Source organism: Cololabis saira, chromosome 20, assembly GCF_033807715.1.
Source record: "Cololabis saira isolate AMF1-May2022 chromosome 20, fColSai1.1, whole genome shotgun sequence".
In the NCBI taxonomy this organism is placed as follows: domain Eukaryota; kingdom Metazoa; phylum Chordata; class Actinopteri; order Beloniformes; family Belonidae; genus Cololabis; species Cololabis saira.
Window position 1 is genome coordinate 6,161,698 of NC_084606.1, and position 20,773 is coordinate 6,182,470.

Consider the following 20,773-nt stretch of genomic DNA (forward strand, 5'->3'; position numbering starts at 1 on the left):
TTGCAAGTACTTTACTATACTATACTATACTATACTATACTATACTATACTATACCAGACAGCTCCTCTTCCACAAAAGACGTATGTGCTCTTCCTGTTAGAGTTCTCGTAAAGTACGACTTTATTCTCGTAATATTACGACTTTATTCTCATAATATTCCGACTTTATTCTCGTAATATTACGACTTTATTCTCATAATATTCCGACTTTATTCTCGTAACATTAAGACTTTATTCTCATAATATTACGACTTTATTCTCGCAACATTATAACTTTATTCTCGTAATTTTACGACTTTATTCTCATAATATTACGACTTTATTCTCATAATATTCCGACTTTATTCTCGCAATATTACGACTTTATTCTCGTAAAGTACGATTTTATTCTCGTAATATTACGACTTTATTCTCGTAAAGTACGACCTTATTCTCGTCATATTAAGACTTTATTCTCATGATATTACGACTTTATTCTCATGATATTACAACTTTATTCTCGTAATATTAAGACTTTATTCTCGTAATATTATAACTTTATTCTCATAATATTACGACTTTATTCTCGTAATGTTAAGACTTTATTCCCATAATATTACGACTTTATTCTCGTAATATTACGACTTTATTCTCGTAATATTACAACTTTATTCTCGTAATATTACGACTTTATTTCCGTAATATTACGACTTTATTCTCGTAATATTACAACTTTATTCTCATAATATTACAACTTTATTCTTGTAATATTACGACTTTATTTTCGCAATATTACGACTTTATTCTCGTAATATTAAGACTTTATTCTCGTAATATTACGACTTTATTCTCGTAATTTATTACGACTTTATTCTCATAATATTAACGACTTTATTCTCGTAAAGTACGACTTTATTCTCGTAATATTACGACTTTATTCTCGCAATATTACGACTTTATTCTCATAATATTCCGACTTTATTCTCGTAAAGTACGACTTTATTCTCGTAATATTACGACTTTATTCTCGTAATTTTCCGACTTTATTCTCGTAATATTACGACTTTATTCTCATAATATTCCGACTTTATTCTCGTAATATTCCGACTTTATTCTCATAATATTACGACTTTATTCTTGTAAAGTACGACTTTATTCTCGTAATATTACGACTTTATTCTCGCAACATTATAACTTTATTCTCATAATATTACGACTTTATTCTCGTAATATTAAGACTTTATTCTCGCAACATTATAACTTTATTCTCATAATATTACGACTTTATTCTCGTAATATTACAACTTAATTCTCGTAATATTACGACTTTATTCTCGTAATATTACAACTTAATTCTCGTAATATTACGACTTTATTTTCATAATATTACGACTTTATTCTTGTAAAGTACGACTTTATTCTCGTAATATTAAGACTTTATTCTCGCAACATTATAACTTTATTCTCATAAAGTACGACTTTATTCTCGTAATATTAAGACTTTATTCTCGTAATATTACGACTTTATTCTCGTAATATTACGACTTTATTCTCGTAATATTACGACTTTATTCTCGTAATATTAAGACTTTATTCTCGTAATATTACGACTTTATTCTCGTAATATTACGACTTTATTCTCGTAATATTACGACTTTATTCTCGTAATATTACGACTTTATTCTCGTAATATTACAACTTTATTCTCGTAATATTACGACTTTATTTCCGTAATATTACGACTTTATTCTCGTAATATTAAGACTTTATTCCCATAATATTACAACTTTATTCTCGTAATATTACGACTTTATTCTCGTAATATTACAACTTTATTCTCATAATATTACAACTTTATTCTTGTAATATTACGACTTTATTTTCGCAATATTACGACTTTATTCTCGTAATATTAAGACTTTATTCTCGTAATATTACGACTTTATTCTCGTAATTTATTACGACTTTATTCTCATAATATTACGACTTTATTCTCGTAAAGTACGACTTTATTCTCGTAATATTACGACTTTATTCTCGTAATATTACGACTTTATTCTCATAATATTACGACTTTATTCTCGTAATTTTCCGACTTTATTCTCGTAATATTACGACTTTATTCTCATAATATTACGACTTTATTCTTGTAAAGTACGACTTTATTCTTGTAAAGTACGACCTTATTCTCGTAATATTACGACTTTATTCTCGCAACATTATAACTTTATTCTCATAATATTACGACTTTATTCTCGTAATATTACAACTTAATTCTCGTAATATTACGACTTTATTCTCATAATATTACAACTTTATTCTCGTAATATTACAACTTAATTCTCGTAATATTACGACTTTATTCTCATAATATTACAACTTAATTCTCGTAATATTACGACTTTATTTTCATAATATTACGACTTTATTCTTGTAAAGTACGACTTTATTCTCGTAATATTAAGACTTTATTCTCGTAATATTAAGACTTTATTCTCGTAATATTATAACTTTATTCTCATAATATTACGACTTTATTCTCGTAATATTAAGACTTTATTCCCATAATATTACGACTTTATTCTCGTAATATTACGACTTTATTCTCATAATATTAAGACTTTATTCTCGTAATATTACAAATTAATTCTCATAATATTACGACTTTATTCTCGTAAAGTACGACTTTATTCTCATAATATTCCGACTTTATTCTCGTAAAGTACGACTTTATTCTCATAATATTCCGACTTTATTCTCGTAAAGTACGACTTTATTATCATAATATTCCGACTTTATTCTCGCAACATTATAACTTTATTCTCGTAATTTTACGACATTATTCTCATATTATTATGACTTTATTCTCGTAATTTTTCCACATTTTTTTTGTCTTAGTTTGACCCTTATACTAGAATCACAACATGATTTTCTGTCGACCTGTTTTTGAGCTTGACCTGGTCACATGACTCACCGGTCCCACCACCTCCCCCCCGAACCCCCGTGACCTTCGGCCTTCTGTCTGTTGACGGACGCTGACTCAGGTCGTCCTGGCGGTTATTGATCAGCGGATCAATAACGGCCGGGGGGTTTGGGGGGGGACCGGGGGATAAAAGGCTGGAGGGGGAACATCGGCAACAGAAGGAGCTTCAGAAACCCGGAGACATGAAGACGCTGCTGCTGCTGGGCTTGTGCCTGTACGCCGTCTGGGCTCAGGACGTGTTCGAGTTCGACGACTACACCCTGGTAGGCCCCGCCCACTGTTTTATACTTTAGTATTTAATATCCTTCATGAAGTTGTTTTAGATGAAAAGAGGAACGTTACTGAAGACTAAAGGATTTACGGGCAGCAGTGTGGAAAAGAAATGTTTCACGCTCGATTCTTCTGCTTTTAAAACATATTACGAGAATAAAGTCGTAATATTACAAGAATAAAGTCGTAATATTACGAGAATAAAGTCGTAATATTACGAGAATAAAGTCGTAATATTATGAGAATAAAGTTGTAATATTATGAGAATAAAGTCTTAATATTATTAGAATAAAGTCGTAATATTATGAGAATAAAGTCGTAATATTACGAGAAGAAAGTCGTAATATTATGAGAATAAAGTCGTAATATAACGAGAAGAAAGTCGTAATATTACGAGAAGAAAGTCGTAATATTACGAGAAGAAAGTCTTAATATTATTAGAATAAAGTCGTAATATTACGAGAAGAAAGTCGTAATATTATGAGAATAAATTCGTAATATTACAAGAATAAAATCATACATACTGCATAAAATAATACTTTTGTTATGAACTAGGACAAATGTTTTTTAGATCTCATATCCATATCAATATAAATATAAAATTGTTTTTCTAAGTTCTGATTCATAACTTAAAAATGAAAAACGCAATAAAATATTCATACTTTTCTTTTGGTTATTTCAACTAATAATCAACTGTTGGGGAATTCTTTGACAACCAGTTCCTAGTCATAGCTTTTTTGCAAGCTAGTGATAAAATATAAAAAAAGTATTTGTTTTCAGGCCCCTTGACAGTTTCCGGTATTAATCCTAAACATAAAGTTTCACATTTTAATGCAATCATAAGACAGAGTATTAGGGCCAAACTAAGACAAAAAAAAAAAAATAGGAAATTATGAGAATTAAGCCATAATAATATGAGAGTAAAGTTGTAAAATTACGAGAATAAAGTCGTAATATTAGTTGTTGAAGTTGTTTTAGATGAAAAGAGGAACGTTACTGAAGACTAAATGATTTACGGGCAACAGTGTCGAAAAGAAATGTTCTTCTGCTTTAGTGCATAAAATAATACTTTTTTTCTAAACTAGGAAAAATATTTGTAGATCTCATATTAATATCAATATAAATATAAAATATTTTTTCTAAGTTCTGATTCATAACTTAAAAATGAAAAAGCAATAAAATATTCATACTTTTATTTTGGTTATTTAACTAAAGTCTTTTAATGTTTAAAATAATACTTTTTTTCTAAACTAGGAATGTACAAATATTTGTATTTGTGTTTTTTTTTTTTACAGTTCTGAAGGTTCGGATATACTGTAATATTCAAACTTTTCTTTAGGTTATTTAACAAAAGTATGTTAATATTTTTTAAGAAGAACACGTTTTAAATATTTTAATAAATGCATAAGCTTTAATAAATAAAGACACAAATTAAAAAAAAATGTTGGTCTTATCTGAAGTAAAACATTAAATAATGTATCAGTTTATCTAATGTATTGTTTCATATCTGATAATAAGAATTATAGATAAAATATACCTTTTATGTGACTTATTAAAATTTCACTTATTTACCATAAAAATTCTGATTAATCGCAGATATTCAATTTTAAGTTTCTGTAACAAACTTTTCTTAACTTTTCTTTTTTAAATAGTTATTTTTATTTATTTATTTATTCATAAAAAGCGACAACGCACATTAATTAACATGAGCACTTGAATCCATCATGTAAATGTGCCAGATTTAGCCATTCAGGCTAATTTACATCTGCAGGTTGATGGCAAAAATAAAAAACATTAAAAGGAGAACACACTAAAACACGAGAGCACAGAGTACAAACAATTAGTAAAACCATGACATACAGTAACTCTGAATAATGACAAACAACATAAATGAAGAACAAGAGCACACAAACACATTAGCTCACACAAAAGCACATAGCCACAAACAGGTAGTAAACAACACAATAACCTGATTATACCAGATTATGACAGCATGTTTGATTATCAAGTAACCACTGTTTTGTGTTTTTAGAGAAGGAATAAGGAGATGTGAACTTTTTCTATGTGCAGTTTTACAATCCCCTCTGGTGGGTTAGCATTAGCGTTAGCGTTAGCGTTAGCTCTGCTAGATGAGTTTAGATTTTATTTAATAAACTCATTGAGTGGAGGGGGGGGCCAGACCATGAAGGATTTTATAAAAATCTGCAAACTTGATCATATTTCCCCAGTTTAAGAAACCATATAGTTAGAATATTACAATGATGATATAAATTTGAATTTTTATCCGATGTTTTCAAAGCCTGCTGGTAAGACAGTAGTTCATGTGCGAGAGAATCATAGCGTTGATGTATATAACTTTGCAGCCTCAGTTGTTAAATTATTCCTACTGTGTTTAAAATTTGCCAGATTAAATTGAATTCTTCTTTGTGTTTTAAATGTGAGTTGTGAATCTATTACTATACCTAAATACTTAATCTCATGGGCTACTGATAGTCTTTCCCTTCTACAAAACCATCCAGATCTGGATCTCTATTTGCAGACTTTGAGAAAAGCATGCATAGTTTTATCAACGTTGAGGAGTACAAGAATTTGTCAACCAATTAGAGATATTGATCATTGAGGCTGATAGTTCCTCTGCAGCTTCCTTCTAATTTTTAGCATGTACAGGACTGTCTCAGAAAATTAGAATATTGTGATAAAGTCCTTTATTTTCTGTAATGCAAACATGTCATACATTCTGGATTCATTACAAATCAACTGAAATATTGCAAGCCTTTTATTATCTTAATATTGCTGATCATGGCTTACAGTTTAAGAAAACTCAAATATCCTATCTCAAAAAAATAGAATATTCTGAGAATCTTAATCTTAAACTGTAAGCCATAATCAGCAATATTAAAATAATAAAAGGCGTGCAATATTTCAGTTGATTTGTAATGAATTCAGAATGTACGACATTTTTGTTTTTTTAATTGCATTACAGAAAATAAAGAACTTTATCACAATATTCTAATTTTCTGAGACAGTCCTGTAGATAAATCATTTACTTTCATCCCCCTGTGTAATGTTTTTAGAGGGTTGATTTGATTTTAACGACTAACGACAGTTCTGTCTCGTCCCCCGCAGGACAACACGTCCGCAGAAAAGAACCAAGCGGTAGGTGAGACGAAAGCCGACCAGCGCTTTAATCTGTTATCCCTCGTTTTAATCTTCTGTCTTCACTTCTACCCGACAGGGGACGACGGTGGACGCTCGCGGCCACCGGCCGTCGGTCGGCAGGGAGAGGTACACGCCGAACAGATACAGCCCTCCCCCATCAGCGGAGGCAGCAGGTACCGCTCATTCACTAAACCATCGACATTTATACGTAGACGCCTCATGACACGCTGGAACGTAATCCAGCATCGCCGCCATCTTGGATGGGTCTCCTCACTCCAGGCTGAATTAACTACACTGGAGTTACAGAGTTACAGTTACAGTTAAAGTTACAGAGTTACAGTTACAGCCAGCACACGCAAGAAGCTGCAAAACAGTTCTTTTTCAAGGGTTTTAGCTCCCCAGCCCCAGTTCCCCAGTAAGACCCTGGATTGACCTGGATTTATTATTATAGATATATTTATTGAGGGCAATAAGAAAAAAAAAAGAAGATTTACAATAACAATAGAAATATCAATATTTTTCCCTTTTTTAACTTTTCAAAACAATAATTAAATAAAAATAAATAAATAATATTAATATGAAAGTAAGAAAAAAATAAATGAATATAAATAAATAAATACAGAATGGAATGACCTGGATTGATTTTTATAGATATATTTATTGAGGGCAATAAGAAAAAAAAAGATTTACAATAACAATAGAAATATCAATATTTTCCTTTTTTTTTTTACTTTTCAAAACAATAATTAAATAAAAATAAATTAATAATATTAATAAGAAAGTAAGAAAAATAAATGAATATAAATAAATAAATACAGAATGGAATGACCTGGATTTAATTTTATAGATATATTTATTGAGGGCAATAAGAAAAAAAAAAGATTTACAATAACAATAGAAATATAAATGTTTTCCCCTTTTTTGACTTTTCAAAACAATAATTAAATAAAAATAAATTAAATTAATAATATTATAAGAAAGTAAGAAAAAATACATGAATATAAATAAATAAATACAGAATGGAATGACCTGGATTGATTTTTATAGATATATTTATTGAGGCAATAAGAAAAAAAAAAGATTTACAATAACAATAGAAATATCAATATTTTCCCCTTTTTTAACTTTTCAAAACAATAATTAAATAAAAATAAATAAATTAATATTAATATGAAAGTAAGAAAAAATACATGAATATAAATAAATAAATACAGAATGGAATGACCTGGATTGATTTTTATAGATATATTTATTGAGGGCAATAAGAAAAAAAAAGATTTACAATAACAATAGAAATATCAATATTTTCCCCTTTTTTAACTTTATAAAACAAGAATTAAATAAAAATAAATTAATAATATTAATAAGAAAGTAAGAAAAAATAAATGAATATACCGGTAAATAAATAAATACAGAATGGAATGACCTGGATTGATTTTTATAGATATATTTATTGAGGGCAATAAGAAAAAAAAAAGATTTACAATAACAATAGAAATATCAATATTTTCCCCTTTTTTTACTTTTCAAAACAATAATTAAATAAAAATAAATAAATAATATTAATATGAAAGTAAGAAAAAATAAATGAATATAAATAAATAAATACAGAATGGAATGACCTGGATTAATTTTTATAGATATATTTATTGAGGGCAATAAGAAAAAAAAAATTTACAATAACAATAGAAATATAAATATTTTCCCCTTTTTTAACTTTATAAAACAATAATTAAATAAAAATAAATTAATAATATTAATAAAAAAGTAAGAACAATTAAATGAATATACCGGTAAATAAATAAATACAGAATGGAATGACCTGGATTTATTTTTATAGATATATTTATTGAGGGCAATAAGAAAAAAAAAGATTTACAATAACAATAGAAATATAAATATTTTCCCCTTTTTTAACTTTATAAAACAATAATTAAATAAAAATAAATTAATAATATTAATAAGAAAGTAAGAAAAAATAAATGAATATAAATAAATAAATACAACAACACACCCCTCTCCCCTTCAAATAAATTCAAATGAACAATCAAACTTGTTTCTTTATTAAAATATAAAATTAATTAATTTATACATTTATCAATATGCCATGCCATATGTCTTTGTTAAAGAGCATAATACAAAGTCTTTCAGCATAAAAGTACGTATTTTTAATGTGTGACAGCGTCCTGTATCATAACTAAATCTCTGCCGTTTGTAACAAACCAAACCGTGTGAAAATCGGGTAAAAATTCGGGGAGTTATGGATGATTGTAGTCGGGGATAAAACCTTCCTCAGTAGAAATAAATGCACTGGGGACGAATTGGAGACCCATCCAAGATGGCGGCCGCGCTGAACGTCAGCTCCAACAGGCAGCGTCAGTCTATGAGGCGTCTACGTATATATATATATGTCTACGCACTAAACCACGTATGACACGCGCTGAGGTCAAAGGTCGGGGGGATTGCTGACTCACGGTGCTGAACTCCTCAGGTACCGCGGCCGGCCGACTCCCGCCCCGGTCGGCGCGCAGGTGCAGGAGAAACTGCCGCCGCCTGATGCAGGAGGATGCACGCACGCTTCGGAGGACATGGTAAAGCTCGTCTTTGTACCGGGGGGGCGGGAGGTTCACGGGCTGCTCTGATTGGTCAGCTCCAGTCGGCCAATCAGCACCCAGCATTGAAACTGTAGCATTTTAACGGTGTTGGGCCTAGGGTTGTTTTTGTCAGCCTGTTTCAATTTTAGTTTTAGTCTAGTCTTTGGGTCAAGCTAGTTTTTATTAGTTTTAGTCACATTCTCGTAATATTAAAGTCTTAATATTACGAGAATAAAGTCGTAGTTTACGAGAATAAAGTTGTAATATTATGAGAATAAAGTTGTAATATTATGAGAATAAAGTCGTAATATTACGAGAATAAAGTCGTAATATTACGAGAATAAAGTCGTACATTACGAGAATAAAGTTGTAATATTGTGAGAATAAAGTCGTAATATTTTGAGAATAAAGTGGTAATATTATGAGAATAAAGTCGTAATATTATGAGAATAAAGTCGTAATATTTTGAGAATAAAGTGGTAATATCATGAGAATAAAGTCTTAATATTACGAGAATAAAGTTGTAATATTGTGAGAATAAAGTCGTAATATTATGAGAATAAAGTCGTAATATTACGAGAATAAAGTCGTAATATTACGAGAATAAAGTCGTAATATTACGAGAATAAAGTCGTAATATTACGAGAATAAAGTCGTAATATTACGAGAATAAAGTCGTAATATTACGAGAATAAAGTTGTAATATTATGAGAACAAAGTCGTAATATTTTGAGAATAAAGTGGTAATATCATGAGAATAAAGTCTTAATATTACGAGAATAAAGTCGTAATATTGTGAGAATAAAGTCGTAATATTATGAGAATAAAGACGTAATATTACGAGAATAAAGTCGTACTTTATGAGAACTCTAACAGGAAGAGCACATAGGTCAAGCTAGTTTTTATTAGTTTTAGTCACATTCTCGTAATATTAAAGTCTTAATATTACGAGAATAAAGTCGTAGTTTACGAGAATAAAGTTGTAATATTATGAGAATAAAGTTGTAATATTATGAGAATAAAGTCGTAATATTACGAGAATAAAGTCGTAATATTACGAGAATAAAGTCGTACATTACGAGAATAAAGTTGTAATATTGTGAGAATAAAGTCGTAATATTTTGAGAATAAAGTGGTAATATTATGAGAATAAAGTCGTAATATTATGAGAATAAAGTCGTAATATTTTGAGAATAAAGTGGTAATATCATGAGAATAAAGTCTTAATATTACGAGAATAAAGTTGTAATATTGTGAGAATAAAGTCGTAATATTACGAGAATAAAGTCGTAATATTACGAGAATAAAGTCGTAATATTACGAGAATAAAGTCGTAATATTACGAGAATAAAGTCGTAATATTACGAGAATAAAGTCGTAATATTACGAGAATAAAGTCGTAATATTACGAGAATAAAGTCGTAATATTACGAGAATAAAGTTGTAATATTACGAGAATAAAGTCGTAATATTGTGAGAATAAAGTCGTAATATTATGAGAATAAAGACGTAATGTTATGAGAATAAAGTCGTAATATTACGAGAATAAAGTCGTACTTTATGAGAACTCTAACAGGAAGAGCACATAGGTCAAGCTAGTTTTTATTAGTTTTAGTCACGTTCATTCTCTTTTTAGTCGTGTCAAGTTTCAGTCGACTAAAAGTCTGAGCATTTTAGTCTTATTTTAGTCAGAATTGTCCATGACCATTTCGTCTAGTTTTAGTCAAAGATTGTATTTAGTCAAACCCATTTTACAATTCAAACAAGCTAATCTTATTATTATATTATTGTTACCTTATAGACTCAAGAATACATTCATTCCAGATACAGACGACTCTAATTTGAGTTTACAACATATTTATTTTTCCGCATTTCTCCCCGTGTTTTTCTTTTTCAACGACACACTGGGTTTTCTTTTCCACGTCTATGTAGGAAAGTGGATCCAAAGATGGATCTTCTTCTTCTTCTCCCCCCCAGAGCAGATCCCAGCGTTTCTATATGTAACTTTGTTTTTAATGGACGTTAACTAGAGCTCTGCGTTAACGGCATCAGCCTCTAACTCTGCAGCTGATTCTGGATCTGATTCCTGCTGCAGCGACTGGGATTGAGGACTAACGTCACCCAGCAGAACTAAACCAGAGAAACTACTGAAAACATGGACATTAAACCAGAGAAACTACTGAAAACATGGACATTAAACCAGAGAAACTACTGAAAACATGGACATTAAACCAGAGAAACTACTGAAAACATGGACATTAAACCAGAGAAACTACTGAAAACATGGACATTAAACCAGAGAAACTACTGAAAACATGGACATTAAACTAGAGAAACTACTGAAAACATGGACATTAAACCAGAGAAACTACTGAAAACATGGACATTAAACCAGAGAAACTACTGAAAACATGGACATTAAACCAGAGAAACTACTGAAAACATGGACATTAAACCAGAGAAACTACTGAAAACATGGACATTAAACCGGAGGAAACTACTGAAAACATGGACATTAAACCAGAGAAACTACTGAAAACATGGACATTAAACCAGAGAAACTACTGAAAACATGGACATTAAACCAGAAACTACTGAAAACATGGACATTAAACCAGAGAAACTACTGAAAACATGGACATTAAACCAGAAACTACTGAAAACATGGACATTAAACCAGAGAAACTACTGAAAACATGGACATTAAACCAGAGAAACTACTGAAAACATGGACATTAAACCAGAGAAACTACTGAAAACATGGACATTAAACCAGATAAACTACTGAAAACATGGACATTAAACCGGAGGAAACTACTGAAAACATGGACATTAAACCAGAGAAACTACTGAAAACATGGACATTAAACCAGAGAAACTACTGAAAACATGGACATTAAACCAGAGAAACTACTGAAAACATGGACATTAAACCAGAGAAACTACTGAAAACATGGACATTAAACCAGAGAAACTACTGAAAACATGGACATTAAACCAGATAAACTACTGAAAACATGGACATTAAACCAGATAAACTACTGAAAACATGGACATTAAACCAGAAACTACTGAAAACATGGACATTAAACCAGAGAAACTACTGAAAACATGGACATTAAACCAGAAACTACTGAAAACATGGACATTAAACCAGAGAAACTAGTGAAAACATGGACATTAAACCAGAGAAACTAGTGAAAACATGGACATTAAACCAGAGAAACTACTGAAAACATGGACATTAAACCAGATAAACTACTGAAAACATGGACATTAAACCAGATAAACTACTGAAAACATGGACATTAAACCAGAAACTACTGAAAACATGGACATTAAACCAGAGAAACTACTGAAAACATGGACATTAAACCAGAAACTACTGAAAACATGGACATTAAACCAGAGAAACTAGTGAAAACATGGACATTAAACCAGAGAAACTAGTGAAAACATGGACATTAAACCAGAGAAACTACTGAAAACATGGACATTAAACCAGAGAAACTAGTGAAAACATGGACATTAAACCAGAGAAACTACTGAAAACATGGACATTAAACCAGAGAAACTACTGAAAACATGGACATTAAACCAGAGAAACTACTGAAAACATGGACATTAAACCAGAGAAACTACTGAAAACATGGACATTAAGGATCTTTGTTAGAACATCTCGTCTCGTTTTGGTCAACGAAAATTTAGTTTTTATTTTGTAATCTACATTTTAGTCTGGTTTTTGTTCCATTATATATTTAATTATCATTATCGTCACATGACCAGCATTTTCATTGCGTCTCGTTTTCCTCAGCTGTAAATATCCATCTGTTATTCTTTTTATATACTAGTATTTTTTTATTACTATTTTTATTCTCCTTCTCCTTCTTCTTCTTCTTCTTCTTCTTCTTCTTCTTATTATTATTATTATTATTATTATTATTATTATTATTATTATTATTATTATTATTATTATTATTATTATTATTATTATTGTATATACTGTTTATAGTGTTTTTTTTTATTTATTTTTTATTATTATTGTGTGATATTTGATGCCTCTTGTGCCACTATCCCCTTTGCTGCTTTAATCTGGAAATTTCCCCTCTGTGGGACTATTAAAGGATTTCTTATCTTATTTCTTATCTTATCTTAAAGGTTCGTTGACAACGATATTTAGTCATAATTTTCGTTGACGAAAGCAACTTTAGTTCTGGGCTTAGAACTGCCCACTCATTAGAGGTTAGGAACGGGGAACAAAAACAAGAGCGAGCTCACCAGACGCCTTTCTGTCCACCAGGGTGTCTTGTGTCCGACCGGCTGCGAGCTGAAGACCACGCTGGTGAAGCAGGAGAGGAACGTCAGGACGGTAAATCCCTCCCAGCTGTTGTCACAGGAGACACGTTTAGGGTAGGGTTGCCACCCGTCCTGTAAAATACGGAATTGTCCTTTATTTGAGAAAAAAATGTTGCGTCCCGTATTGAACTAATACGGGACACGATTTGTACCGTATTTTCATTAACTTTTACACCATATTCTAGTTGAATTATTGAAATAAATTAACTTTTACACCATATTCTAGTTGAATTATTGAAACAAATTAACTTTTACACCATATTCTAGTTGAATTATTGAAATAAATTAACTGTTACACCATATTCTAGTTGAATTATTGAAATAAATTAACTTTTACACCATATTCTAGTTGAATTATTGAAATAAGTTAACTTTTACACCATATTCTAGTTGAATTATTGAAATAAATTAACTTTTACACCATGTTCTAGTTGAATTATTGAAATAAGTTAACCTTTACACCATATTCTAGTTGAATTATTGAAATAAATTAACTTTTACACCATGTTCTAGTTGAATTATTGAAATAAGTTAACCTTTACACCATATTCTAGTTGAATTATTGAAATAAATTAACTTTTACACCATATTCTAGTTGAATTATTGAAATAAATTAACTTTTACACCATATTCTTCACCTGTAGGCTATATTACATCTGGGCTGATATGGACATACGTAGCATAGGAGGATATTTCAGCTGCTAGTATGTTTGGCTGTCTATGAAAGTTCAATGCTATTAAAGCACTTTAAACTTTAAATCAAAGCATGTTGTTTTTTCATATAAAATAAACACATTTTTATTCAGTTTAGAAGTTTTAGAGCTTTTTTTTGGCTCCTGCGCTGCTGAAATCGGGGCGTCCCTTATTTCTATTTCTGAAAGGTGGCAACCCTAGTTTAGGGGGCGGGGCCAGAATCCAGTCCAAACCCCATGTTTGGTTGGGGACTCGTTAACCTCATTTACTAAAGCTTGGTCTCCTTTCAGATCATCAATGAACTGAAGCCTCAGCTCAACGACTTGTCCCAGTCCTCCAACACCATCTACAACTACGTCAACGGGATGTCCAATTCCCTGAGGGAGAGACAGAGGATCTTTGGCGGTGAGAAGCTGTTTATTTACCTCTTCCATATAATAATAATTAAATAAAAATAAATTAATAATATTAATAAGAAAGTAAGAAAAAATAAATGAATATAAATAAATAAATACAGAATGGAATGACCTGGATTTATTTTTATAGATATATTTATTGAGGGCAATAAGAAAAAAAAAAGATTTACAATAACAATAGAAATATAAATATTTTCCCCTTTTTTAACTTTTGAAAAAAATAATTAAATAAAAATAAATTAATAATATTAATAAGAAAGTAAGAAAAAATAAATGAATATAAATAAATAAATACAACAACACGCCCCTCTCCCCTTCAAATAAATTCAAGTTAAACTGAATTAAATTAAAGGAAATAGAGGCTTACTTGGACTTACCCTGCGTTCACACTGAAAGCGTCACGGGCGTCATAGGCGTCTGGCTGCCATTCATTGTCTATGAAAAACGGGCGTCGAGAGGCGGCGGGACCGGCGGGCGCGGCGCGTCAATTTGAAAGTTGAAAAATCTGAACTTTATACAAATGAGCAGCGGCGACGCCGAGGCGTTGTCCAATCACAGACCGGGATTCCCGAAGCGAGAACTCTCAATGCAGATTGTACTTTCATGTTCACACAAACGTACACTCATTCACATGCGTACAGGAGCAGAGCTGTGCACTAACAAACGTATTCTATCAGGAATTAATATATTTCATCCAGCAAATTGACATTTTGCTGGTTTGACTGCCGTTTTTACCTGAACTGCTCATGTGAAACAGTAACTGATGGGTGAGGAACCGGATGGTCCCAACGATTTTATTTGCTACATTGATCCAACGAAAAATAATTAAAACCCGTGCTTATTAATCACAAAACACAGGTTAAACATCATGACTAAATCCGCTCCGACCCGGTGTGTCAGTGTTCACCGCACAGACTGCAGCAAAGCCTGAATTATGGTGCGGTACCACTGTTCCCTTCAGTTCTGCAGCGCAGCTTTAGCCCCGCCCACCCCCGCCCCGCTGCAGGCACTGATGCTTTCAGTGTGAATGCACCAAGCGGCGAGATGCTGGCGTCGGGACTCCCGTGACGCTTTCAGTGTGAACGAGGGGTTATAGATCCTTGTTTTGAGGAAAGACGAACCTCTCAACGCTCCTGTTGTGGCTCAACTATTAAAACTTTTATTTTTGGCTTAATTAATCTCCACAAATGGGAGCTGGACCACATGAAAACTTCAGATAGGTCCATTTGGAACCTTCAAACCTTCGAACCTTTGCCTTTCAAGGATTTGACATGTATTTCCCACGTACTCGAACGTGTCTCTATGCTATCTCCTCTCATCTTTTGTCCATTGTTGACCGTCCTCAGACAACAACAGGGTGGTGAGTCAGTACACGGATCAGGTGGAGGAGCAGCACGCCTACATCAAGGACACGGTGGACACGGTTTTCCCCTCCAACATCAGAGTCCTGCAGGTAAACAACAGCCGGCACCACATTCAGTCAGGCAGTTCAGAGTAAGAACTATACTAATAAAACTTGTAAAATGCGTCATTGTGGCTGCAGGGAGTCCTGGACAAGATCAGGGTCAAGATCCAGAAGCTGGAGAAGGCCATCCAGGCCCAGGTGGACGGCTGCAGGGAGCCGTGCACGACCAAGTGCCCCATACCCGTTGTGTCTGGTGAGCAAGTCCCATCACATGGCACAAATAAATGTTTCATGGTGTTTTGGGAGAAATCTCAATTATATAGTTCTAGGAGTGGTCGGCTGTACCAAAATGAATCAGACACACACTCGCTTTTGCTATAAGATATGAATACATTTATTAGCAGGAAGCAAGCATTACATAGAAGACATCCACAAAACTACCCGTTTGCTAGGATAAGTGTCGAATTACCCCCCCCCCCACAACTCGGCAGTACACACAATATCACTCGTTTGCTAGGATTACGCTACAAGCTATCCCCCGCAAAACAGCAGCAATCATCACAGTTGCAATCATCACACAAGTACAAGGGTTTTTAAGGCCTTCTTACCTCGACACGGAACTGGAGAGCCCGGCAGTCCGGTTTTGAATAAGCCAAGGAAAAAACCCTGCGCCGGGCGTTGTGCAAGAACCCACGGCCGACTCTACCAGACTTCCGGGTTCCCTGTCTTTTATACCTTTCCCTCAGCACCTTGCGGAGGGGGGGGAAAGACCTATTCGCCCCCCTGTCCGCAAGCTCTCAAAACAAGTTTCGGCTCCCACGGGACCCAAAATCCCGTGCGAACCAGGCCCTTTCTCACAGAAAAACAGGCATTTGCTATGATAAACAGCAGGTGCGCGGCTGACTAAAACTAAAGCTGTGTTTTGGGAACCCAGGGCATCTTCAGGACACAAAACGTATTTTTTCTCACTTCACATGGCAAGGTCTGTCTCCCGGAGGACAGGAGTGCGATTCGTTTGTGTTCCAAGGATTAAGACGATAGACATCTTCAAGGAAGATTGCTTCCTTGCTTGGCAGATGATGATGAATTAAATAAATGGTCCCTTAGTAGTCCCACAATGGGGAAATGTATTCTCTGTATTCAACCCATCTCTAGTCAAACTAGGAGCAGTGGGCTGCCATTTGCACAGCGTCCGGGGAGTAGTAAGGGTTAAGGGCCTTGCTCAGGGGCCCAAAGTGGTTGACCTTGGTTGCAATCCAGGCTTGAACCTGGGTCCTCCAGACCCCAGCCCTCCTCTGTAAGCACTGGACTACCACTCCCCTAATGATGACACTGTTGTTCCTTTGTGATTCAGGTAAGGAGTGTGAGGACATCTTCCGCCGCGGAGGAAGAGACTCCCAGATGTACCTGATCCAGCCCGACGGCCTCTACCCCCCGTACAAGGTGTACTGTGACCAGAGCACCCAGAACGGAGGTGAGATTCCTCCACCCTAGAGTTAACTCCTCCCACCTCGGATCGTTCAGTGTCTTGAGAGAAGTTGTGTCTCGTGTCCAGGGTGGGTCCTCATCCAGAACAGGCTCGACGGCAGTGTCGACTTTGGCCGTCGTTGGGATGAGTATCGTCGCGGCTTCGGTAACACGGCGTTCACATCCAGCAAGAGCCACTGCGACACCCCCGGTAGGTCTCGACACAGCTAGCTTCACATTGTCCGTGTCATCTGTGTTCCACTAACGAACCGTCCGTCCCCCGTCCTGCCGCAGGTGAATACTGGTTGGGCAACGACCGCATCAGTACACTGACCAAGATGGGCCCCACTGAGGTTCTCATTGAGATGAAGGACTGGACCGGAGCCTCGGTGAGTGATCAGATTCTGGTTTTGAATCTTGGCCGTCAAACATTCAGAAGTTAATGGCGGCTTCTCCCTTCCACGTAGGTGCACGCCCAGTACCGCGCCTTCACCATCCAGTCAGACACATCCAACTACGTGCTGGCCGTGGACGGTTACTCTGGTAACGCCGGCGACGGCTTCCTGGAAGGATCCCTGGAGCTCTTCGGTGAAAACCGCACCATGACCATCCACAACGGCATGATGTTCAGCACCTACGATAGAGACAACGACAACTGGTAACCTAGTTTCCTTTCAGAAATCGATCCAATAGTTTTATTTTAGAAAGGGGATTTTTTTCTATTAGCTGCTGGATACTTTGAATTTCTAAAAAATCTATCTATCTATCCGTCCGTCCGTCCGTCCGTCCGTCTGTTAGGGATGGGCGGTATGGACTAAAAAATGTATCACTATAATTTCTGGCATTTATCCCGATAACGATAAAAATGACGATAAAAAAAATACCAATTCAACTCCACCTTTGTAACTATAAATCTATCACCACATTCAGTCTTTGGAGCCAAAACACTGCTCTAAAAGAATATTAAATGCTACTAAACTACACCAATTAAATTGAATTAATAGAAAACAAACAATGAGTTACACCTGTACTGCAAAACTGGAATGACTCAGATCCGCCATGTTTGTTACACAAACACGTATCAACGGGGATTTATCTTTCTTTCTTTCTTTCTTTCTTTCTTTCTTTCTTTCTTTCTTTCTTTCTTTCTTTCTTTCTTTCTTTCTTTCTTTCTTTCTTTCTTTCTTTCTTTCTTTCTTTCTTTCTTTCTTTCTGGCTCATTTCTTTCTTTCTTTCTGGCTCATTTCTTTCTTTCTTTCTTTCTTTCTTTCTTTCTTTCTGTCTCATTTCTTTCTTTCTTTCTTTCTTTCTTTCTGGCTCATTTCTTTCTTTCTTTCTTTCTTTCTTTCTGGCTCATTTCTTTCTTTCTTTCTTTCTTTCTTTCTTTCTTTCTTTCTTTCTTTCTTTCTTTCTTTCTTTCTGGCTCATTTCTTTCTTTCTTTCTGGCTCATTTCTTTCTTTCTTTCTTTCTTTCTTTCTGTCTCATTTCTTTCTTTCTTTCTTTCTTTCTTTCTTTCTGGCTCATTTCTTTCTTTCTTTCTTTCTTTCTTTCTGGCTCATTTCTTTCTTTCTTTCTTTCTTTCTTTCTTTCTTTCTTTCTTTCTGGCTCATTTCTTTCTTTCTTTCTTTCTGGCTCATTTCTTTCTTTCTTTCTGGCTCATTTCTTTCTTTCTTTCTTTCTTTCTTTCTTTCTTTCTTTCTTTCTTTTCTGTCTCATTTCTTTCTTTCTTTCTGGCTCATTTCTTTCTTTCTTTCTTTCTTTCTTTCTGGCTCATTTCTTTCTTTCTTTCTTTCTTTCTTTCTTTCTTTCTTTCTTTTCTGTCTCATTTCTTTCTTTCTTTCTTTCTTTCTGGCTCATTTTTTTTTCTTTCTTTCTTTCTTTCTTTCTTTTCTGTCTCATTTCTTTCTTTCTTTCTGTCTCATTTCTTTCTTTCTTTCTTTCTTTCTGGCTAATTTTTTTCGTTCTTTCTTTCTTTCTTTCTTTCTTTCTGGTTCATTTTTTCTTTCTTTCTGGCTCATTTCTTTCTTTCTTTCTGGCTAATTTTTTTCTTTCTTTCTGGCTCATTTCTTTCTTTCAGACTCATATCCTTCCTTCCTTCCTTCCTTCCTTCCTTCCTTCCTCCCTCATCAACGGGAATTTATCATTTTTACCGCGAGATGACAAATTCTTACCGTGGGGAATTTTTTTGACGGTTTATCATGAACGGTAAAATATCACCCATTCCTACTGTCCATCTGTCTGTCTATTTATCTGCCTCCTACCTACCTACCTACCTAAACTGCTCAATAAAGTTTGCTTGTGTTATTTTCAGCAACAATCTTCCAGATAAAGAACATTGCAGCATAAAATAAGACCATATCGCTAACTCAACTTCTGCACCTGCTGCCTCAAAACAGGAAGTTGAAAGGCAGTATTGCGGAACTTCCTGTGCTAGGGGTTTAGAGCAACAACGTTGCTGTAGAACTGTAGTTCTTTCCGCAGATAAACTCTATTTTAGTTTCAATGGGTTGACATCCCACGCTTTGTTTTGGCCCACCAGGACCCCTGGAGATCCGTCCAAGCAGTGTTCCAGAGAGGACGGCGGTGGCTGGTGGTACAACCGCTGCCACTCAGCCAATCCCAACGGCCGATACTACATCGGGGGGGCGTACACGTCGAAGATGTCGAAGCACGGCACAGACGACGGCGTGGTGTGGATGAACTGGAAGGGCAGCTGGCATTCGCTCAAGGCCATCAGCATGAAGATCCGGCCGTACATCGCCTCCTAATGATCCGGGCCCAAGCGTCAACACATGCAACAGGAACCCGCCAAAATAAGAGACAAACCCAAGAGCTCCAACAGAGGAGTAAAGAGATGAAAGAACAAAACACGTCACTGATCAACACCCTTCGGGTTTTTCTTTTTATTCATATTCACACGAAATAAAAATGGAGTCAGAAAAAACAAGTTTAAGAGGAAGTGAATAACTGTTACTATTATAAATAAACGTAATATATATATATATATATATATATATATATATATATATATATATATATATATATATATATATATATATATTACACATAAAGTATTGTATTGTGCACTTCAACAAGTGGAAGACGGATCTTTTCTGTTAACGTATACGTGATCTTTGCATTTTGACCTAGCAGCAGATGTCTTTAGAGGAATAAGTAGAGAAACCTGAAGAGTTGTGAGTTGATGTGTTTGTTCTTGGTTGTCATGTGTGACGTCATCAGGACGGGTTCGTTCAACCGTCCTCCGCTACTCAATAAACACGTTGAGGAACATACTCTGCTGGCTATGACTCTGATTTCACTGAGAAACTGAGACAATCTGCCAATAAAATCAAGACAAAGCTGTGAAAATAAACCTAAAAACATGATTATTGGGCAGGTTCTGGATTTATAAGAAGCATATTTGTTCATTACTTTATGGATGTATAGGGG

At 34.1% G+C, this 20,773-nt stretch overlaps 1 protein-coding gene across 1 annotated transcript; it reads left to right on the top strand.

Annotated features, from left to right (window-relative positions):
* Positions 1-3,116: 3,116 nt before the first annotated feature.
* fgb (fibrinogen beta chain) lies at positions 3,117-20,616 on the top strand. Its single transcript, XM_061710078.1, is given in 14 exon segments — positions 3,117-3,225; positions 6,359-6,388; positions 6,468-6,546; positions 6,549-6,564; positions 8,883-8,982; positions 13,286-13,354; positions 14,325-14,439; positions 15,797-15,903; positions 15,994-16,108; positions 17,210-17,329; positions 17,411-17,533; positions 17,617-17,711; positions 17,790-17,980; positions 19,863-20,616. Coding segments are annotated over 14 exon segments (1,470 nt in total). The 5' UTR covers positions 3,117-3,144; the 3' UTR covers positions 20,092-20,616.
* The last annotated feature ends 157 nt before the right edge of the window (positions 20,617-20,773 follow it).